Consider the following 24,445-nt stretch of genomic DNA (forward strand, 5'->3'; position numbering starts at 1 on the left):
CGAAACAATGGGTTACCAAGGGAGAATCTGAATCAAAAAAGGCGAAGACCATTCCTTCGGCCGGAAAGGTTATGGAGACTGTCTTTTGGGATTCGCAAGGGATAAACTTCATAGACTATCTGGAAGGGGGTAAAACTATTACAGGTGAATATTATTAATTGTTAATGGACCATTTTAAAACTGAGCTGTAAGAAAAACGCTCGCAGTTGGACTGCAAAAAGTCCTTTTCCATCATGGCAGTGCACCAGCACACACCTCAGCAGTTGTGGTCACAAATTTAATGGAAATAGGATTCCAACTCGTTTCACTTCCCCCCTATTCTTCAGACGTGGCTCCCTCGGACTACTATTTGTTCCCCAATTTGAAGAAATGGCTGGCGGGATAAAGATTTTATTCAAACAAGGAGGTGATTGCAGCAAATAATAGCTATTTTGCAGACTTGGACAATTCCTATTATTCGGAAGGGATCAACAAATTAGAACAGCATTGGATGAAGTGAATAAGTCTAAAAGGAGACCATGTCGAAAAATAAAAAAAGGTTTACCGCAGACACATAAGTAGTTTCTCTTTTTGCACAGACTTTTCAAACGCCCATCGTATAGACCTAGTCAGCAGCCTTTGTAGCTTCGTTATGTACTAACTTGTGAGAGTTGGCTGTCCACAAGAAACATTAAATTTCAAATAGTGGACTTGTTCATCCATGCTGGAGTTACATATTTTTTGATTTATTTGGATCTTATAAGCTTGTATTTCATTGTTTAAATAGCACACCAGTAAGAGTTTTGTTATGTTATAAATTAATGTGGTAATTTTCATAAATGAAAATTTGTGTGTCAACTGTGTGGAAATGTGTTGTTATTTGTGTCACTGTCTCCTCTTATTACTGTAATATGGTATTTTGACTGTCAGATGTTTAGGACGGGTGGTAGGGACAGAGCATCGAGTGACATTATACTGAGTGCACTATCCGAAAATTACCTCAAGCAATTAGACAGAGAACCGACTCGTGGAGATAACATCTTGGACCTACTGATAACAAACAGATCTGAACTTTTCGACTCTGTAAGTGCAGAACAGGGAATCAGTGATCATAAGGTCATTGCAGCATCCCTGAATATGGAAGTAAATAGGAATATAAAAAAAAGGAGGAAGGTTTATCTGTTTAGCAAGAGTAGTAGGAGGCAGATTTCAGACTACCTAACAGATCAAAACGAAAATTTCTGTTCCGACACTGACAATTTTGAGTGTTTATGGAAAAAGTTCAAGGCAATCGTAAAATGCGTTTTAGACAGATACGTGCTGAGTAAAACTGTGAGGGACAGGAAAAACCCACCACGGTTCAACAACAAAGTTAGGAAATTACTGAAAAAGCAAAGAGAGCTTCACTGCAAATTTAAACACAGCCAAAACCTCTCAGACAAAGAGAAGCTAAATGATGTCAAAGTTAGCATAAGGAGGGCTATGCGTGAAGCATTCAGTGAATTCGAAAGTAAAATTCTATGTACCGACTAGACAGAAAATCCTAAGATGTTCTGGTCTTACGTTAAATCAGTAAGTGGATCGAAACAGCATATCCAGACACTCTGGGATGATAATGGCATTGAAACGGAGGATGACACGCGTAAAGCTGAAATACTAAACAACTTTTTCCAAAGCTGTTTCACAGAGGAAGACTACACTGCAGTTCCTTCTCTAAATCCTCGCATGAACGAAAAATTGGCTGACATCGAAATAAGTGTCCAAGGAATAGAAAAACAACTGAAATCACTCAACAGAGGAAAGTCCACTGGACCTGACGGGATACCAGTTCGATTCTACACAGAGTACGCGAAAGAACTTGCCCCTCTTCTAACAGCCGTGTACCGTAAGTCTCTAGAGGAACGGAAGGTTTCAAATGATTAGAAAAGAGCCTGGGTAGTCCCAGTTTTCAAGAAGGGTCGTCGAGCAGATGCGCAAAACTATAGGCCTATATCTCTGAAATTGATCTGTTGTAGAATTTTAGAACATGTTTTTTGCTCACGTATCATGTCATTTCTGAAAACCCAGAATCTACTCTGTAGGAATCAACATGGATTCCAGAAACAGCGATCAAGACCCAACTCGCTTTATTTGTTCATGAGACCCAGAAAATATTAGATACAAGCTCCCAGGTAGATGCCATTTTCCTTGACTTCCAGAAGGCGTTCGATACAGTTCCACACTGTCACCTGATAAACAAAGTAAGAGCCTACAGAATATCAGACCAGCTGTGTGGCCGGATTGAAGAGTTTTTAGCAAACAGAACACAGCATGTTTTTCTCAATGGAGAGACGTCTACAGACATTTAAGTAACCTCTGGCGTGCCACGGGGGAGTGTTATGCGACCTTTGCTTTTCACAATATATATAAATGACGTAGTAGATAGTGTCGGAAGTTCCATGCGGCTTTTTGTGCAGGAAGATCTGCAGTGGATAGGCACTTGCTGGAGGGAGTGGCAACTGACTCTTAACATAGACAAATGTAATGTATTGCGAATACGTAGAAAGAAGGATCCTTTATTGTATGATTATATGATAGTACAACGAACACTGGTAGCAGTTACTTCTGTAAAATATCTGGGGGTATGTGTACGGAATGCTTTGAAGTGGAATGATCATATAAAATTGATCATTGGTAAGGCGGGTGCCAGGTTGAGATTCATTGGGAGAGTCCTTAGAAAATGTAATCCATCAACAAAGGAGGTGGCTTACAAAACACTCATTCAACCTATACTTGAGTATTGCTCATTAGTGTTGGATTCGTACAAGGTCTGGTTGACAGAGAAGATAGAGAAGATCCAAAGAAGAGCCGCGCGTTTCTTCACAGGGTTATTTGGTAAGCGTGATAGCATTACAGAGATGTTTAGCAAACTCATGTGGCAGACTGCAAGAGAGGCGCTCTGCATCGCAGTTTTGAGAGGGTGCATTTCTGGATGAGGTATTGAATATATTACTTCCCCCTACTTATACCTCCCGAGGAGACCACGAATGTAAAATTAGAGAGATTTGAGTGCGCACTGAGGCTTTCCAGCAGTCGTTCTTCCCACGAACCATACGCGACTGGAACAGGAAAGAGAGGTAATGACAGAGGCACGTAAAGTGCCCTCCGCCACACACCGTTGGGTGGCTTGCGGAGTATAAATGTAGATGTAGATGCCTTTTTAGCATTTGTTACAAAGTACACCATGATATAACGTAGAATGTCAGAACTGCTATTTGAGAAAATGTCTAAACTCGTAGAACTTTCATGCACTGGAAAACCCAGAAACTTTTGTATTATTTATTTTGGTTTTACGTGTCAGCAAAGAATAATGTTTTCTAATTTCAGTGGTTGAATATCGACTTACACGATCAGAGGATGCATTCCAAGAACTAAATCGTAAGTCTGCTGCATTGAAGAGAATATTGAGCAGAATTCCAGATGAAATTACTGACCGGAAAACTTTTTTGGAGACCATCAAGTGAGTTTAAAATGCAGAACATACTTAGATTTAAAAAAAATTAAAAATAAATTGGACTACATAGCAGGAAATATTCCAGGTGGGATGTGAAGCAAATGTGTAATTAAGCAATGGAAAGTCCAGGAAGGAATAACACCTGTCCTCCACCTGCCTATTCACTCTCATGCTTCCACTTCAACACTATACATGCGTTCTATCCCACCAATGTTTTTACTTGTCTTCTCCCTTTCTCCACTTCCCTCCTCTCCCCAATCCGTTCTCCCCCCTCCCCTCCTCCTGCCCCTCTTCTTCTCTCCCAAGCACATGCTCCCAACACTTAGCAGCCCTCTACTGTTCCCACCATATCCCTGCATGCTCCCACAAGTCCCTGCATGCCACAACAGGTAGCACAGCACCTTCTTCCATCGCCAACCTGCTGTGCCTCCCTACCTCATGCTGCCTCCCTTACCTCCAACATCCACTCCAGCAAATTATTGCTCATGTCAGATGCAATTGCAGTTGGGCTCCAGTACCTGGAGGCAGTGATCATGCGTGTGTGATTTGTGTCTGTGCATTTTTTAAAAAAAAGAAGGACTATGTGCAAAAACTTAAATATTTTGGCAATCTTTATCGTTGTGCCTGTCTGCGGCTCAACACGCCCTCTATGTCAAATGTGTAATTAGCTTTGAAAGAGTGATCTTTATATATGTTATAACGGGAAATAAAATGCTTAGTAACAGTTTTCACAACCTGCCTATCTGGGAATGTGTGGAGTCTTAAATCAAAAATAATCTTTATGAAACTAAAAGAACAGATTTTCTGTGAAACGAAAAAACTAAAGTAAAGGTAGTCTGTTAGCGTACATTTTTAAAATAAAAATGTGCTGCTGGTAACATTCACTGCTATGTTGCTCCACTCTTTGCATTCTATTACGCTTTGGATCCTCATTGGAATGTTGTTCACACGATGAGCAAGGTGTTACAGAAGTCTGATCGTTCTTTGGTTGCTACTCTTGAGTTTTCCAGAATGTGAAAAGGACTCCTGAGACAACACACTGCAACTTTCAATTGGTCTCCAAGTATGCTTAATTGGATTCATGTCTGCATACAGCACAGGACATCCCATTTGGTTGGACCTAGCCTCCTGGAGGAAGGTGTTCATAAGCTTGTTCATGTGCTTGTGCATTATTGTCTTGAAAGTTACCTCCAACATCAAATTGCTGACTATAGGACAGAACAGTGGGTTGGATAGTCTGGCCTGATACTACACAGCCTTCATTTATGATGAAATGTGTCTGATCAGTGTGTGGTACTATTCCAAAACATGATTGAATCATCTCCTTGCTGAACCTGTAGGACTGTATTCTTGAGACATGCATCAGTAACAGGCTGTCTCCATACTCTTGTACAATGATAGTTAGTTGTTGGGCAATGTTGCATTCATCAGTGAAAGGAACCTGATAGCATTGATCCAGGTTTGATTTTTGGTGTTCCATTGCCCAACTTCTTCACACACCATTGTGATTTGGGGGAGGAGGGAGTGTGGTTACTGTTGTTTGAAATGGACCACAAAAACCAAATTGATAGTGTGGAGAGGATTACGTACAGTTTGGGTCAGCATAACCCACAGAGTTGTTCCAAATAGGCAACACACAGTTCAGTTGCATTCTCCTCTGGTTGCCTACCAAGTCATAATTTGCAGGCAGTACTGTCCATCACATATAACCAGTATGAGACAGCAGTTCAAAGTTTTGTGCCTCCTGATAGCAGGTGAATGTTTGAATGAAGTTGCTGTGGTACACACCAATTTGGTGGGCACCTTCCCTTTGTGATAACCATTCTTGCCGTAAAGTGCCAATTTGTGCACTGTCCTAACCAGAAGTTACTTTTCAAGAAATATCGAAAGATTGCTGTGTACAGGAGTCCCATTGTCCCTGCTTCACGACTGGAGACACAGTGCACACTAGTGATCTGCACTAAAATGGGAGTTTAATTTAACTTATGTTACATAGGTGGTTGTACACAGTGATTTCTCATTAAAAAAATACAAACTGTGCAAGTCATAAGGGCAGTGCTGTTTTGAGCTATTTAGTTTATAACTGCTGACAGACGGGTCTGAATAATTGATAGAGGGACTGAGGAGGGAGTGGTAGCTTGTTACTGCACATGAAGGAGTAACAGAAAAGGGATTATGTGTCATACGATGTTCTGATTTAATAATTAAATTTCATTGTGTGTTCTATAGTATAATGAAAAAAAAAATGGATTGGGAGGTCTCCATTTGAGGAAATAAATCTCCCCGTGGATCAGATATTAAGGAACAAGTAGAACACTCAAGGGAGACCTTCCTATTGAAATTACAGTTATCTTCTTTGGGTTGAGGACAGAAGGAGGAGGTAGGAGAAAAGGGTAGGTGTTTTGTCAGATTTTACATTAAAATATGCAGGGAGGAGGAAGTAAATACTAGTTGTGATTAACAATTGTTTGCAAGAAGTAATACAGACCCAAGTAAAAAATGATGGAAGAATTAATATTTTAATGGAAATGTGGGTAGAAAAACATTAAACTATTGTACAACAAAATATAACAGTTTGAGGACAGTGAAAGGGATGAAGTTGAGTTGGAAGAGTCAACTTATGTGGTCAGGACAGTGAGTAAGACAGTAGGGTCAAATGAGCAAAGGAAAAGGGTAGCACTTGTGTAAATAATAGTGTAAGGGAGGCGGAGGTGCCACAAAAAGAGGGGGAAAGAGATGGAATGGGGCTGGAATAACAGCTTTACTGGAACTTTATTCTCACTTGCACATATGTAATAGTCCTTGGAAAAATTGTGCGAACATTTTAGTTACTCCCTGATACAATCTATGATGCTGATCCTCAATAGACCAATTCAGTTTTGTTGTTGTGACACCAAACTACTTGAGCAGTTTCTAACATTATTTGCTGCTGTTATCATGTTTTTAACAATTGTTTAAGAGGCACAATTAGGTCACGCAAAACAGTTTGTCTTCACTCTTTTGTTTTGCTGCTATTTTACGTATTTGGGGCAAGGATTTTCATTCCTGGGCTAGCTTTGTGCTGAATGATGGTGTGAAATACAGTCAGGTGGTGGAGGGGGAAAGGGGGGGGGGGACCAAGCAACCCAAAGGAATTATCTGAATGGGATGGAAATCGGCAGATGTGATGTACATGGACAGATAAATAAATGATTACAATTTCAAAAAGAAGTATGATTTATTTAAGAGAGAGAGAGCTTCACAAATTGAACAAGTCAACAATGTGTTTGTCCACTTCTGGCCCTTATGCAAGCAGTTATCTGGCTTGGCATTGATGGATAGTTTTTGGATATGCTCCGGAGGGAGATCGTGCCAAATTCTGTCCAATTCCCATGTTAGATCTTCAAAATCCTAATGTATGGTTGGAGGGCCCTGCACATAATGCTCCATACTCTCTCAGTTAGGGAGGGATCTGAATACGCTGCTGGCCAAGGTAGCATTTTGCAAGCATGAAGACCAGCAGTAGAAACTCTCACCACGTGTGGGCATGCATTGCCTTGCTGAAAATTATGTCCAGGATGGCTTGCGGTGAATGGCAACAAAATTGAGTGTAGAATATCATTGACATATCACTATGCTGTATGGGTACCACAGATGACAGCCAAAGGGGTCTTGCTATGAAATGAAATGCCATCCTAGACCATCACTCATGTTGTTGGTATCCCACCACTGTCCAGGTTATCTCCAGATAAGTCTTCACTGGTCATTGGAGCACAGTTCAAAATGGAACTTGTCACTGAAGACTTATCTACTACAGTCAATGAGATACCAAGTCAAACTTGACCTAGATAGCGGTGGGATACCAACTTCACTGTCGCTGCCACACGGCCTGACAGCCAGGAGTGATGGTCGGGAGTGCCATTCTTTTTACACAGCAGAATGCCTTTGGTTGTCATCCGTGGCACATTTACTGCCTAGTGGTATGTTGATGATATTCTATGGTCTGTTCTGTTTCCCTTCATGGCAAGCCATCCTGGGCTTACATTTCAGCAAGCTAATGCCCACCTGCACACGGTGAGAGTTAGTACTGCACATTGTCATGCTTGCCAAACTCTTTGTTGGCCAGCAAGGTTGCTAGATCCCTCCCCAATAGAGAACATTTGGAGCATTATAGGCACGGCCATCCAGCCACTTTGGGAATTTTGATGATGTAATGTGTCAGTGGGTCAGAGTTTGGTATGATATCCCTCAGGAGGACATTCAACAACTCTTATCAGTCAATGCCTAATTGTCATCAATAAATCATCTCATTTTTCTGAAATTGTAACTATTTGTTTGTCTGTACATATACATCACATCCAACAATTTCTGTCCCGTTCATATAATTCCTTCCTGATGCGTCCTTTTTCTTATCTCAGAATGAACTTGTGAAGATATTCTGATTTTATTTCATGTGGTTTGGCTTTTGATTTTGTAAGTTACATAGTGTTTTTTCTCCACATATCCTGTAACAGAATTTCACATTGTTTGGGTTTTCTATGTGGGAGTTTTGCTATTTGTTGTAATTTCAATTTTTTTGTTTCAGGGAAATAGCTAGTGCTATTAAGAAACTTTTAGATGCTGTGAATGAAGTAGCAGGCTTCATCCCTGGTAGCACAGGGAAGCAAGCATTGGAACAGAGGAAACGAGAATTTGTTAAATTCTCAAAACGTTTCAGCAACACATTGAAGGAATACTTCAAGGAGGGACAGTAAGTTCTATTTTGTGATATTTATATATATTAAAAATATTTTCAACTGTTGATGACATTATTTCTACCATTGGCACTTTTTTCAGAAAGTATTATTACTGTTCTCAAACTTTCCCACACTGATCTTCCTCTTGTCTTTCTGCAACCCAAAATTTTCCTAAACATCTTCCTTTCTACTGTCTTTAGGGTTTTCAAAGTCAGAATTTAATTATGTAATTTACGTATCTCTCTGTTCCTGCTTCAGTAGGTTCTTTCATAGGATAGTGTAACACTCCTGTTTCTGACCTTCCATATTGTTCTGTGTGACATTACTGCTCCATACTCTAGTTAAGCAGAATTGCTATGTGTTTTTTACCATCTCAAAGAATGAAGACATTGTTATTGTTGACAGTCTTCCTGATCATCGCCTCACTATTGACGAGGTGTTTTCAGTAACCATTCAAAAACTACAGCAATGATGTGTTGAGTCAGAAAGTCTGTATATACACAGGGTGGTCTATTAATCGTGACCGGGCCAAATATCTCAAGAAATAAGCATCAAATGAAAAATCCAGATGGCACTATGGTTGGCCCGCTATATGGCGCTGCCATAAGTCAAATGGATATAAACTGTGTTTTTTTTTAAATAGGAACCTCCATTTTAGATGAACAGTTGGTAACCGGTAGGTTTTTTTAAAATTAAAATACACAACGTAGGTACGTTTGAACATTTTATTTCGGTTGTTCCAATGTGATACATGTACCTTTGGGAACTTATCATTTCTGAGAATGCATGCTGTTACAGCGTGATTACCTGTAAATACCACATTTGTTGCTACACACTAGTGAAATCAAGGACACAGTAAAACTTCTGCTCACACACATCTTTATTCTCAAACGTCCATTTTACAGTTATCGTAGAAATATATCCGCTGCAGAGGGCAGCACAATGTACAGACTTAACAGAACACCAACAGATGGCGTAGGAGTCTTCATTCCCCGACATCCTCCCCACCCTGGTCCATCTCGAGGGGGATGACCAGCTGGACAGGTCGACAGATCTTCATACCATCTGGCTGGCGGAGGATGATGCACCGTATTTTAGTGTCTCTGCCATGCCGCACTTCTTCTACCACAGCCCTCTTCCACAAGTGCCGTGGTTTGCTGTCTTCTTGGATCAGAACAACCTCTCCAATTCTCGGTTTCCTTTGTGAAGGATATCCCTTCACCTCATGATAGCAGCAGGAGGTATTCTGTCTTCCACTTGCGCCAAATTTCGTCATCGACCTTTTGTCTGAGTCGGAACTCCTTGGCAAGGTCCTTTATAGTTGCTGGCTCTGGCCCACATGGAATTGTTACTAATTTCCCACCATTCAGAAAGTGAGCTGGCGTCAATGCAGTGTCGCTCTCTCCTTCAGTGATGGGTCGTGAGTTTATTGCGGCTTCTATGCTGATCAAGGTGGTGTTTAAGCTCTCTTCATCCACCTGGGAGCGACCAAGAACTTTCCTCAGGCAGCGCTTGACTGAGCCTATCATGCGTTCCCACCAGCCTCCCCACCAAGCCGCACGTGGTGGTATGAATTTCCAAGTGATTCCATGGTGGGCACAGTAGAGCTGTACGTCAGTATGCTGCATGGTTTTGAAAAGCTCTGCCAGTTCTGAGTTGGCTGCATCGAATGTTGTAGCATTGTCTGAGTAGACAGTGACTGGTAGGCTCCTACGTCCTGCAAAGCGTTGCATGGCCATCAAAAATCTGTCAGTGGACATGTCAGTTGCAAGTTCAATATGAATGGCCCGTGTTGTTGCACATGTGAATAGGACCATGTAGGACCCTTTTGTTTGATGTCCAGATTTGACATATAATGGTCCGGCAAAATCGATGCCTGTTACTGCAAATGGTCTTGAAGGCTGAACTCTGTCCAGTGGTAGTGGGGCCTCCATCTCTTCATACCGGCGACTGTGTATTATCTTGCATGGCAGGCAAGAGTGAAGAACTCTCCGAACAGCTTGTCGTCCTCGCAGAATCCAAAATTCTTCTCGCAGTTCCCCTAACACAATCCGCACACCGAGATGATGCAGTCTTACATGTGTGTGTCTGATGAGAAGCTCAGTGAAATGGTGACGTCCATCCAATATAACTGGATGCTTCTCTGAGTGTGACAGTGCAGCACATTGCAGCCTACCACCAAGACGAAGGATGCCATCCGATATAAAGGGATTGTATCGAGCAATCTTTGATTCCATGGGCAATTGTTCTCCCTTACGCAATGCAGACAGTTCACTAGTGAATAGTTCCTCTTGAACTCTTCTGATCCAGTAGGTCCGGGCATTTTGTAATTCCAAAGCACTAAAACTGCCGGAGATTCTATTTTTGTTTCTTGTTGTGCTGATAAATCGAAATACAAAGGCAGTTATATGCAATACTCGCCAATATGAACTAAACCTTGCAATGTCCAGTAGTGGTTCAGTGATGGTGATCAGAGTGACATTTGCTCTCGTTTTGGCTTCTGGCATTGATGGAGGTGGGGCTGAGATTTCCAGTGGCCAGAACTGCTTGTCTTCTGAAAGCCATGGTGGGCCACCCCACCAGATATCAAGAGTGGCTAGCAGATTTGCTTCTAGTCCCCGCATGAGATGATCTGCAGGATTTTGGCTTCCCGGACAATGCCTCCATTGGCTGGGTGTGGTGTATGTCAATATCTGTCACACGATTACAGATAAATGTTTTCCATTTGTTTGGAACACTCCGTACCCATTCCAAAGTGACTGTTGAGTCGCTCCACAAGGTAGCTCTGTTGGCATCAAACCCTGTTTCCTGGCAAAAGTAATGAAGGAGTCGTGATCCGACCAATGCAGCAAGTAACTCCAACCTGGGTAGAGTTACCTTCTTGATAGGAGCCAGTCTGTTCTTGCTACAGACAAGGTGCACAGTGTATCCCGTTTCAGTAGATGTCCTTATATACAAAACAGCGCCGTAGGCTCTTTCAGATGCATCACAGAATACATGCACCTCTGAAGAGCCACCTGTGCCCAGCGCCCCTATCCATCTAGGAATATGTAGTGATGACAAGTGATGAAGCTTTGAGACCCATGAGTGCCAACGACATGCAAGATCTGTGGGCAAAACTTCCTCCCATGTAAGACCCCTCAGCCATGTGTCTTGTAAAATTATCTTTGAAACGATCCCAACAGGAGTGAACACACCCAGGGGGTCATAAAACTGAGCAGCTGCTCGAAGAACATTTCTCTTGGTAGCCAGTTTGTCCATTAGATTTTCAGCTATCTTCTCGTAGTCACTACAGATAGAGTCATCTTCTGTGTTCCAATTAATTCCTAAAACTTGGGTTGTGGTCTTTGTTTCAAGGCCTTTGACATCCCATATTGCCTTCAGGTCATTCGAATTAGTCGCCCATTTGGACAATGGAAGACTTATCTGCTGGAAAAGTTCTGTCAGTTCATGGTAAACAGTTGCAGCGGTGTCGCTGTCTCTAACACTGGCTACGAAATCGTCCATGAACACTGACTTGTTTACAAGTCCTGAGGATAGTGGATATTTTTCACTATTTAGTACTGCTAGCTCCCTTATGGCAGCTGACAACAGGAATGGGCTTGGTGTAAGTCCAAATGGCAAACGTTTGAAGCGATATGTAATCACGTCATTTGTGGTCATGTAGGCACCACTTCCAGCTTGCTCAACACGATACCAAAGGAACCTCGTGAGGTCTCTGTCTTCTTCTTTCAACGTTAACTGCAGGAAAGCTTGGTCCACATCACACACTAATCCCACTGGAAGTGTGCGGAATCGTAGTAAGATTGCTAGAATATCCGGAAGTAAATTTGGTCCCTTTTCGAGGGCATCATTCAGCGATAGAGACTCTGGCTCATGTGAGGATGCATCGAAGACTATTCTATACTTCACACTTCCACTGATGCATTTCTTCACAATGTGGTGTGGCAGGTAGAAAGTGTTTTCAGCAGTACAGTCCTCAGGTGCTACCTCTACCTGGTTCTTCTCAATATATTTCGACATGGTCTCGTGGTAAATGACCTTCAACTCTTCATTCCCTCGCAGCTTGTTTTGTAAGGAGCGAAGACGCGCTTCAGCATTTGTTCGGTTGCAGGAGAGAGGCATATCCTTCTTTCGAGGCAGAGATACAACTCTGCGGCCATATTCCACACAGTATGATTCTCGGAATTCCTGATAAATGGGGTGGTCCATGGGTTTTAATGCTCGCTCTTGATGTTCTGTTATCCCGATTGTCTCCAGGTCCCAAAATCGGCGCACTGACTCATCAGATATATCACTGCAGCTGCCCTGAATAAAGTTGACAGTTGCTCTGTTGACGGTGGTGCTAGATCTGTTTCCACTGAGAACATATCCAAAGATTGTTGGGAGAAGAACCAATGATGGTGATACCTTGATTGGTTGTTCCAAAGTCACGATTCTCCAGTAATAATCAGCTCCAATCAGGATCTCAATAGGTAGATCTTCAGTGTCTCCTTTAGGATCTGCGAGTGGTGTACCACCCCTCAAGGCCATATCTCCTACATCTTGTGGCACTGTTGGTTGCTGTGAAAAATTATTTGTGCTTTCAAAGGCTGTTACTGATATGTGGGAATTAGTGGAGCACCCCATCATATTAAACTGCACCTTCTTCCTTGAGAGTGATGAACTGTAACTGGATTCGAAAGTAGTTATCTCGAGAGTAGTGCTTCCAATGACACTTAGTTGGAGAGATTCGATCAGTGAATGGTGAATGAAACTCGATTGACTCCCTGTGTCCAGGATGGCACGTGTCTGTTTGCTCTTACCAGTGGGTCCTGTGATACTCACACGAGCAGTCTGCAGGTATGTGAAGTTAGAAGTCATAGTTTCAATTTTATTTACTGTTGTGGTATGGTTACTGCAGATAGAAATGTGATGCTCCCCCTTACATTTCGCACAGGACGCCTTTCCCCGTTTGAAACACTGATTTCTGTTGTGGCCACGTCTCAGGCATAGAAAGCAATGGTTCATTGTCTTGAGGGCGTCGATTCTTGCCTGCAAGCTTGCAATCTTTTGGCAGTCTTGGCCCCAGTGCCCTCTTTCGCCGCAATACACACAGAAGGGCTCTGAATTCTGTTGTTTCTTCTTGTCCCTCTTCGTTTTAACCTTTACGTGGAAGGCAGATGCTGTTGGTACGTAATTTTCGTGTGGTACAATATCTCCACGAATTTTGCGTGTGTTGATAGCTCCTTCCACCTCTTCATTTAAGAACTCCATAAGGTGGGTGAGGTTCCCTTCTTCAATCTTTTGCCTTCGGGCATGAACAAGCCAATTTTTGCAAATTTCTTCAGGAAAGGCTCGAAGAAGTTTGGGTGCAAGCACTCTCCCATAAGAATCGACATTTTCTCCTAGTGCTCGTAGTGCTTGGATGTGCTTATGGCACTCAATGTAGGTGGAATTGAGAGCCTCTGGATTGCCTGGAGTCGAAGTGTTAAGATTCTCCAAGAAATCCAGGTGACTTTGGATAATTCTGTTCCTATCCCCATATTTGGATTTCAAAATTTGCTTAGTCTGCTCATATGTATCAGCTGTAACAGCAATGCCATCGACCAAGTCCTTAGGTTCCCCATCAAGGTAACCACGGAGGAATACATGCTTGTTCATTGTTGACACCATCGGATTCTCGTCTATGGAAGCTGTGAATTGCTCCCAAAATCGAGGCCAAGCTTCTATATCCCCTGAGAATGCATGCAGTTTGATAGTAGGCAATTTTATGTCCATACAGGCGTGTTGTTGAGCCGCTGACGTCACGTTTCTGTCTCCTGAGAGCGCTCCTCCTAGAAGCCCTTTCGCCTTTCGGAGGGCGCGTTTGCATTTATCAGTATATTCCTCACAAGCTTCCGTGTTGGCTTCGTATTCAGAGTCATCCAGCAAGTCCTGTATTGTATCGTTGAGTCGGGTCAACTCTTCTACTGTTTCTTGTAGGCGTTCCTGGAAGTGTTCTACTTCTTCTGCAGCTGTAGAACCATCGAAGGTGTTTATTTGGCTGACGAAACGCGTCGCATTCGATCGCAAGGTCGTCCGCTTCCGGCGCAGCCGCCCCAAGTTCGTAGCTACTGCTTCTGCCATGGTGAGTTGGTGGTTTTGCTTTCTGTCGCGAGAGTGCGTTCAAGGTCAAGACACTCCGACAGTTGGATGCTATCGCTAAGGGATGACGCTGTCCTGGAGTGTGAACCGTTAGCAGCCCCTAGTGATGTTTGTAGTTCTCAAGAGATGGCGCGGCCGTGCAGTTTTCAACTTCCGCGACCTTTAGTAGTGGTCGCTGTTGCTAACAGATGGCGCTGCAGTCTACCAATACTTCAGCAAGTCCCCTTTGTGCTTTGCAAATAATATGCCAACTGCCCTCTATTGCTCTGCCACCAACAAACATGCACCAAGTAACATCACATACAAATCAATCGCCCCGCAGTGTCCTTTGCTACAGTTTCAGAGCAATGCCGCAACTTATCTGTGTGAGCTGAACGTGGCGTGACGTGACCGGATTTTGAGATTGAAGTCGCCCAAAACCTTCTCCGCCGGCGTCGAGTCCTCTTTAATGTGTAGTAGCACTCTATCTCTTCATGTTCTCCCGGGTTTCGGCACCAAAATGTTGCTACACACTAGTGAAATCAAGGACACAGTAAAACTTCTGCTCACACACATCTTTATTCTCAAACGTCCATTTTACAGTTATCGTAGAAATATATCCGCTGCAGAGGGCAGCACAATGTACAGACTTAACAGAACACCAACAGATGGGGTAGGAGTCTTCATTCCCCGACAACATTAATGCAATAAATGCTCAAAATGATGTCCGTCAACGCCAGTGCATTTGGCAATACGTGTAACGACATTCCTCTCAACAGCGAGTATTTGGCCTTCCGTGATGTTCGCACATGCATTGAAAATGCGCTGACGCATGTTGTCAGGTGTTGTCGGTGGATCACCATAGCAAATATGCTTCAACTTTCCCCACAGAAAGAAATCCGGGGACATCAGATCCGGTGAACGTGCGGGCCATAGTATGGTGCTTCGACGACCAATCCACCTGTCATGAAATATGCTAGTGAGTACCGCTTCAACCGCATGAGACGGACATCCATCATGTTGGAAGTACATCGCCATTCTGTCATGCAGTGAAACATCTTGTAGTAACATCGGTAGAACAAGACGTAGGAAATCAGCATACATTGCACCATTTAGATTGCCATCGATAAAATGGGGGCCAATTATCCTTCCTCCCATAATGCCGCACCATACATTAACCCGCCAAGTTCGCTGATGTTCCACTTGTTGCAGCCATCATGGATTTTCCGTTGCCCAATAGTGCATATTATGCCGATTTACGTTACCGCGATTTACGTTACCGCTGTTGGTGAATGACGCTTCATTGCTAAATAGAACGCGTGCAAAACATCTGTCATCGTCCCGTAATTTCTCTTCTGCCCAGTGGCAGAACTGTACACGACGTTCAAAGTTGTTGCCATGCAATTCCTGGCGCATAGAAATATGGTATGGGTGCAATCGATGTTGATGTAGCATTCTCAACACCGACATTTTTGAGATTCCCGATTCTTGCGCAGTTTGTCTGCTACTGGTGTGTGGATTAGCCGCGACAGCAGCTAAAACACCTACTTGGGCATCATCATTTGTTGCAGGTCATGGTTGACATTTCACATGTGGCTGAAGACTTCCTGTTTCCGTAAATAATGTAACTATCGGGCGAACGGTCCGGACACTTGGATGATGTTGTCCAGGATACCAAGCAGCATACATAGCACACGCCCGTTGGGCATTTTGATCACAATAGCCATACATCAACATGATATCGACCTTTTCTGCAGTTGGTAAACAGTCCATTTTAACACTGGTAATGTATCATGTAGCAAATACCATCTGCACTGGCGGAATGTTACATGATACCACGTACTTATATGTTTGTGACTACTACAGTGCCATTTATCACAAAGCGAAAAAAGTGGTCCAACTAAAACATTCATATTCCGTTACATACTACACGATTATGTAATAAAAAATGGGGGTTCCTATTTAAAAAAAACGCACTTGATATCCGTTTGACGTATGGGAGCGCCATCTAGCAGGCCAACCATATCACCATCTGATTTCCCCTTTCAAGCTAGACGAGTTTCGTTCCTCGTCCCCTCAAACCCAGAACCTCCCACAGAAGAACCCCAAAAGTGCCCCACTTGTGACAGGATACTTTCCGGGACTGGATCAGACTCTGAATGTGGCTCTCCAGCAGGGATACGACTTCCTCAAATCGTGCCCTGAAATGAAATTCATCCTTCATGAAATCCTCCCCACTCCACCAAGAGTGTCTTTCCGCTGTCCACCTAACCTTTGTAACCTCTTAGTTCATCCCTATGAAATCCCCAAACAACCTTCCCTACCCTCTGGCTCCTACCCTTGTAACCGCCCCTGGTATAAAACCTGTCCCGTGCACCCTCCCACCACCACCTACTCCAGTCCTGTAACCCGGAAGGTGTACACGATCAAAGGCAGAGCCACGTGTGAAAGCACCCACATGATTTACCAACTGACCTGCCTACACTGTGAAGCTTTCTATGTGGGAATGACCAGCAACAAACTGTCCATTTGCATGAATGGACAGAGGCAGACAGTGTTTGTTGGTAATGAGGATCACCCTGTGGCTAAACATGCCTTGGTGCACAGCCAGCACATCTTGGCACAGTGTTACACCGTCCGGGTTATCTGGATACTTCCCACTAACACCAACCTGTCAGAACACCGGAGATGGGAACTTGCCCTTCAGCATATCCTCTCTTCACATTACCCGCCAGGCCTCAACCTCCGCTAATTTCAAGTTGCCGCCGCTCATACCTCACCTGTCATTCAACATCTTTGCCTATGTACTTCCACCTCGACTGGCCTTTACAAATGTCTGCTTGTGTCTGTGTGTGTGTGTGTGTGTGTGTGTGTGTGTGTGTGTGTATACCTGTCCCTTTTCCCCCTAAGGTAAGTCTTTCCGCTCCCGGGATTGGAATGACTCCTTACCCTCTCCCTTAAAACCCACATCCTTTCGTCTTTCCCTCTGCTTCCCTCTTTCCTGATGAAGCAACCGTTGGTTGCGAAAGCTTGAATTTTGTGTGTATGTTTTTTGTTTGTTTGTGTGTCTATCAACCTGCCAGCACTTTCGTTTGGTAAGTCACATCATCTTTGTTTTTAGATATATTTTTCCCACGTGGAATGCAGTTTTTGCGAGATAAGCTCTAAGGGATTAAAAGTTGGTGGATTGATGGAGGGGAAGAGGGGAGGGAGAAGTGGATAGTTGGGGAAAAAGTAACAAAGATGTGTTGAAGTCAGTACCTTCTCTCTCTCTCTCTCTCTCTCTCTCTCTCTCTCTCTCTCTCTCTGTGTGTGTGTGTGTGTGTGTGTGTGTGTGTGTGTGTGTGTGTGTGTGTGTGTGTGTTTTAATTACATATCTATCTGTCTCTCTCTCAACATATATTTATCTTACACCCTAGGCTTGCTTCAAACTTTGAGCTGACTCATTAAGCCAGATTAAGTGACTGGTAATTTAATTTTATTTTGTCAGAAGTACAATGGGGAATATTGCACAAGTTCCAGAAACAAAAATCACATGACTAAGGACTGAACTTGGCTCTTTAAATTTGTAGCATAAATGTTGCCTTGGGAATCATGAAGTCTATGTGTACTTTATGGGAAATAACTACAAAACTGTTGGGCTGATGGTCTAGTGGTAAAGTGTTTGCCCGGAAACTGAGAGGTTGCCGGGTCATTCCTGATCAGACCACAAATTTTTCAGTCTTTGATTTAACTTAGTCTTCACCTCCCAGCAGTGCGAGCAGTCACCAGAAATGACACATGATCCATACTCTACATTAAACTATAGGTCCCCTTTCCCTGGTTGGATAACTGGGGTGGGTTAGGGAAACACAAGTTGCCGATGTGGCATCCAATTGAAATACTTGCGCCAAGCCATAGAGACACACAAAATTGTTATTATTATTATTATTATTATTATTATTATTATTATTATTGTAAAAATGACTTTTCCTCTGAATATTGTTATTGAGAATAGTGTATGAATGTCAGCATGTGACTTTTTAGAAGTCGCTACTAACCTCTGTTATATTCCGTATTAAATTTCATTAGTCTCTTCATTTAATGCATTTATCTGTTTTTAAATTTCTCTTCAGAGCACCACGTCCTGCATAAACAAAAGCACGTTTGATTTCTTTTATCTACTTTCGATAATAGCATTCATTGCTGTCACATTGTCAGCAGTAGAACCAATCAAATCAATGTTCCAAGGTTTGTTTACAAATAAGTTTGCTTGAAACTTAAGCTCAAAAGAATTGATATCCTCCAGAAAGATGACTATAATATGTCAGAAACTAGGAAATTGTTGATATGCAATCATTACCTCATAGGGTTGGTGAGTGCAGGATGTTGAGCTTCTTGTTGTGATAGTGCTTGAATAATTTCTACTTTAGTTCTGTATCATGTTCATGTAATCACACCTACACATGTGCCAGTACCATGAAAAAGTTGCCAAGGAAGTTTGAACATGTGTAGGTCATAGTTCAACTGGAAGAAAAATCAACAGTGACTAGCATTGTGCTAACAGTGGACCACTGTTTTTGGATAGTGGTGAAATAGAACTGGTAGCCATGCAATTGAACCAAGTGACCACTTTTTCTTTGTAGCCCTCGAAAGTGTAACATAATGACTGTATGAAGTGAAGTTCCAAGTATGTTATTTTGTGAGATTCATACCATTACAATTTACACAAACAAGTGTGTTTGTGATGGTATCATTAGCACTGTAGTAGGGATAGAGAGTAAGGATGAATCCTGTTCACTGTTGAAAGCCAGTTTAGCTCAATTACTGGTTCTTGGTGGCAGCACATTTGAACTCAAACCAGGTATACGGTATTTACAACAAAATATCACAGAAATGTGCAAGAAGTGTGCCAAGGGAAATTGTTCTGGGCTGGATTGTGGTAGGTGTTGGTAGTAAACTAAGAGTGGTAATTTGAGGTGTCAACCCAGCTTCCAGTAATTTGTCTTGTAGTTTGTGGTGCCACACTGCGTATAACCTCTGTCTAGATTTTGATTGTTGTCATCCATCTGTTCCTCAGAGTCAGTCCTAACATCTTCTCATGATGCAGCCCTTCTGGAAAGACCTGCGTGTACTCTTCTTGCCACTTGTTGTGCTGAGTCCATCTTGTACCACTCGTTCTGGAGCCATTGCGCTCCTGCTGACTGTATGTGTGATCTGTTGTTATGATTCTGTCATGCCCCCCTTATGCCAGTGATTCCAGCTTTTTCAGTGTGTGACAGCTTGGTGACAAACTGCACATGCTTATTCTCTGGGAATGCTGAGCTGTGATCTCAACCTGAAAAACTCCTGAAACCCGAGACACCCAATAGCCATCATGTACTCTCACAATTCTCCATCTGTAGGAATGGCGTATTTCTGTACTGAAAATAAACTTGCATAAGGATAAAATTTTAATCAACATATCCCACAGGCATGGAAATAATGGAGGATGATTGTGGTAGTATTTGCATAAGATTTTCATGGTGCAACACTTTCCATTTCTGTGAGTGTAAATACATTCATGTGTGTGAGTGGTTTATAAAAAAAAAACTGTCCAAAGGTCATTCTCATCATCATTCACCCCTGTGTGTGTGTGTGGGGGGGGGGGGGGGGGTTAGCATGACAGGCGGAAGGACTCTGCCAGCCTTGGCAGAATCAATCACAATGACAGATAATGTGGGCCATATTTCATAGGGAACTTATTGCCAACCAGACCATACTGGAGCAACATTGGCAGTATTTCAAATGTAGATTCAAGTATGTTATTCCTTGGTCTCAACCATTTTTATTATGGATAAATTAATGTTACTACATTTGTTGTGTAGGAACTGAACATTCTCACAAACTCATCATTGGCAGAACTTAACGACACTATTACAATTTTTAATAAAGGAAAAAGATTTACGTGAATTCTAAAAGACTGCTTGATATTGAATTTGAATATTTAGAGAAAAAAGGGTCACTAATAGACAAAGAGTGTGATTTTAAACATAGTATATTTGAAAACTGAAACAATTTTGTTCAATTCTGCAACATATGTCATTTGCAACAGCTGCAGCTAATAGTCAGGGACCAGTTACTTTGCTTTATCTGAGGGTTTTTTCTTACTTGTGGTCCTAAAAGGATTTTGGTTTGATGTATAGGTGACATTTTAAGAGATCAAGTATTTATTCAGTCTTCTGAAGTATCTGTTATTAAGAAATAATGACCACAATTAGATTACATTCTAAAATCATAGAAAATTAACACAAGTGACGCAAAGAGTGATAATCTGTGGTGTACTAAAATAATTCCCTCACTTTACATCAGGCGTCAGTAATTGCATGTGTAAATTAGATCATGAAACGGTAGGCCCTCTGTTTTTGCAGTTCTTGGAGCACCATCTGTGGAAATCTTGACTCCCTACAACTGGCCAGGAAAGCACCATTCTCCTCCAGTATCCACCAGTGATATGCCTCTCTTTCAGAAACTCTTTTTCCTGTAAATCTCGAGCGTGCCCCAGATCTGCATGCTCTTCTTTATTTCCTATGTCCACAGCAGATAAATCTTGTCAGTATTCTCAACCATAAAAAGTAGGGAAAGAGAAAGGGAAGAAATCTCAGGATAAGGCTACTCTGGCAATGCAGGAGGTGCCAGAGCTCCCACACAGTCCTGTGGGCCCTCCACATCTAACTAGGCTGTCCTTAACGTGATAATTCTCTGGAACTGCAATGGGTGTTGCTGTCACCTACCACAACAACAACAACAACAACAACAACAGATAATTTTCTCTTGGTCTGTTATCTGTTTTAATCATTCTTCAACTCTTTGAAGTTACCGTGAATTCTGTCCAAACTGTACTGACCCCAAGAGAGCATGTTGAGTGGACAGTAAATCGGTTCTCATGTATGTCATCAGTGGTTGGATTCTCCTCCATACCATATTGGAAGCAGTAGCAGTGAAAGCATGAATGACCCCAGTATTCACCATTTATAACCTTTATTTACTCTCAGGCAATGCACTTAAATACTTTGAGATGACCTCCTTAATCCCACAGTGCGCACCACTCACTAAGGGGAAGAATCATGTCATCTGGTAGTGGCCTTCTGATTGACCAGTTTCTTTCTCTCATCAGTCAGGAACAATATTTGTTACTGGGAAAGTGAAGTGTTTTTACAGCAAAGCTGATAGCCTTTAAAAGAGCCCTACATTTTATTACACAGAGCTTCCTCAACAGTGTTTTAATTTTTAGTGACTCAGTGAGTTGTCTCCAGGCTATTAATTGGTGTTACCCTTGTCACCCTGTGCTGTCTGACGTCAGCTATTCATGACATTATCTCTGACAACTTTGTAATGCCTGATCAGTTACCTTTGTTCTGTGTATATCCTGGGGAATGAGATAGCCAACCATTTGGCTAGAGAAGAAAGTTCGTGCCCAACATTTAGTTTGATGATCCCAGCTGCGGATATGTGGGTACTAATAAAACCTCTCCTCACTCTGAGATGAACATGTGATGGCCACTGCCTTCTGTAATAAACTTCACACTATTTCCATCTTTGAAGGAAAATAGCCCTAGTCACCTCCAGATAGGCAAAATTAACCTCTCATTTTATTTTATGTAATGAACCACCTCAGCATTGTGGTTGTGGGCCTTTCACACACAGCTCACATTTTGGAATGCCCCCTCCTTCTGGCTCTCCAGGCAAAGGACCATCTTCTGGATTCCTCATCACTAATATTGGCTCTTTGTTTTCACTGTATTCTCAGATAGAACATTTTAATCTTCTTTCAGGATGGGGCAGGGTTGTGGGGGTGGCAGCATCTCCCACCGGATGCTAGATGTTTGAGACACTTGACCTTGCCTCCTTTGCCAACTGCCTTGGTTGTCGCGCTTTTAACTTGTTTAATTGGTTTTTCTGCCACACCTTACTTTCTGTTTTAGGGATGTTAATTTGATGACTAGTGGGTGCCATTCTCCTCTTTAACGCTTTGACTATCATGTATTGGACTGGAATTTCTGTGGGAGGTACGGCACCCATTGCATACAGAATCTCAGAAGACACTCACCTGGACCCACCCATCTTTTTGATCTGACTATTTCTCTCACTTTATTTTATTATTGTTGGGCAAACTGATCCTCAATGGTCTTACTTTTGTTATTATGTATCCCTCAGTTAGGAGGCAGCCTTCACTCTGTAACTGTCTTAACCCTTAATTGGTTTGGCAGGTGGTAAGATGCCGGTAGTGTTTCTCTCTCACCAGAGATGAACCTTAGGAGACCCTTCATTCTCTGACCTTTGTTCCTGCCTGACACATGTACCTGTATTTCTCTTGAAATTATTTCTGAATTGCTTTCAGTGCTTAGATTTTGGCACTCCTACATACTACTGTAATTCAACCAAATATCTGGCTGACATCACTAACTTCAGTTGAAATGTCTCATGACTGAGGGACTGATGCCCTCATTGTTTTGACCTTTAATGTCCAAACAAACCATCTGTGCACTATATAATAAGAAAAAAAGTATAACATAGATCTTTTGTAGTGTTCATACCTAGTGATTTTATAAATTTAAATATGCACTATTAGTACATGATGCCTTTAAAACTACTTTCCTTTGCTGTTTTGATTGGACTGTATATTAAGTGTGTTACCTACAGCTTCTTAAAAGTCAAGGAAGAAAAGACCTTGAAACAATATGGTCATAAAGGTGGTGGTAATAAGTCAGTGTAATTGCTTCGATAATTTGTGTGTCTAGAAATCACAGTATTCTGGAATGGGTGCTGCCATTAAATTCAATGTACAGGTTTGAATATAAGCAGTCTTACATTGTATTTATTGTGTCTTGTTTCAGAGCAAATGCAGTTTTTGTTAGTGCCTTGTACCTAATACATCAGACTAATATGATAATGGCAACAGTGAAGAGCAAATGCGAGTGAAATGGTACACATGGATTAATTGCATCCGCTGATCAATCAGGATGTGATGAAAGTATATTAATTTAATTCAACAAAAGTCTGTCTATGCTGTATACTTAATTTTAAATTTCATTTTATATTTAAGAGATATCTCTGTTTATATTGCAGAGGTAACTGCAGTCTTCAGAAATACTGCAGAAATTTAATTCCCATGCCATTATTTTTGTACTATAGTAAGATGAGAGAAGTACCACAACACTACTATAAAGAATTATGTTGTTGACAATTGCTCGGAAGTGTGAAATATCAGCTTACAAGATTTACTTCGAAATGGAAAGCATTTATGAAAATAATAAATGTCAGTTTCTTCATAGCAAACAGTACTTTGTGATAATAGCTGTATATACTAGACTTATTTGTGGCTGTGTTGCTTTCATATATGTTGAGATGCCCTATGTAGAAAGCTGTCACCCATAAGTTGTATCAGATACTAGAAGTGTTATGGATTTGTGTTCAAATGATATGTATTTGTTAGTCTTTAGTTGTAAAATGCAACAAAAAAGATATTTATTAGTATTCAGTCTGTACCATCAGTTTGGTTAGTTGTAGAGTACTTAGATAACTGTTTTCTGCTGTCATTTAGATGCAGTGTGAATTCTGTAAAGAAAAAGCTATGAATGATAAGTAGAAAGACAGTTTAATGTACCAATTGTATATATTTCACACTGTTGTGTTTAGATACATTTTAAATAATGGTTGTGGTTCTTCCATTTATAGATAAAGATGTTTTATCCTTAAGAACCAAAGCTGTTTGTACATGTGTTAATTACTCTGTAACTCACAGAGTAAGCATAGAATTCTATCTCAACTGCCTGTCATCCCATAGGGAAAATAATATGGCATATTATATAATGCAAAGAAGTAAGATATTTTGTATCCTTGAAACTGTGAGAAAGCAGATGTAATACTGAAGTGTAGATTATCTTAACCTTTTGCTCAAAAATATAAATATTTATTTAAAGCTATTTTGCTTTATATTATATTTTATTAAGCTAATTTTGGTACCTACGTTAGTGGCAGAATGTTGCCCATGAGATGACATTGAAACATTATATATAAATTCTTACATTTCCTCTCTCTCTCTTAACCCTCTTTCTCTCTCTTCCTCTCATCCATCCATCCATCCCATTCCCTACCCCACATTTCCATACCTGTGTATGAGATTGAAGTAGTT

General features: G+C 41.7%; 1 protein-coding gene across 1 annotated transcript in view; it reads left to right on the top strand.

Moving 5' to 3' along the window:
- LOC126457358 (programmed cell death protein 10) overlaps nt 1-24,236 on the top strand; it is a 46,712-nt gene extending 22,476 nt beyond the window's left edge. The window contains exons 3-5 of the mRNA XM_050093591.1: nt 3,346-3,478; nt 8,037-8,201; nt 23,148-24,236. Of these exons, the coding sequence (XP_049949548.1) occupies nt 3,346-3,478; nt 8,037-8,201; nt 23,148-23,232 (383 nt within the window). The 3' untranslated portion in view covers nt 23,233-24,236. The remainder of the gene's footprint in view (nt 1-3,345; nt 3,479-8,036; nt 8,202-23,147) is intronic.
- Nucleotides 24,237-24,445: the final 209 nt, after the last annotated feature.

The sequence above is a fragment of the Schistocerca serialis genome, chromosome 2 (assembly GCF_023864345.2).
Source record: "Schistocerca serialis cubense isolate TAMUIC-IGC-003099 chromosome 2, iqSchSeri2.2, whole genome shotgun sequence".
Classification (NCBI taxonomy): Eukaryota; Metazoa; Arthropoda; class Insecta; order Orthoptera; family Acrididae; genus Schistocerca; species Schistocerca serialis.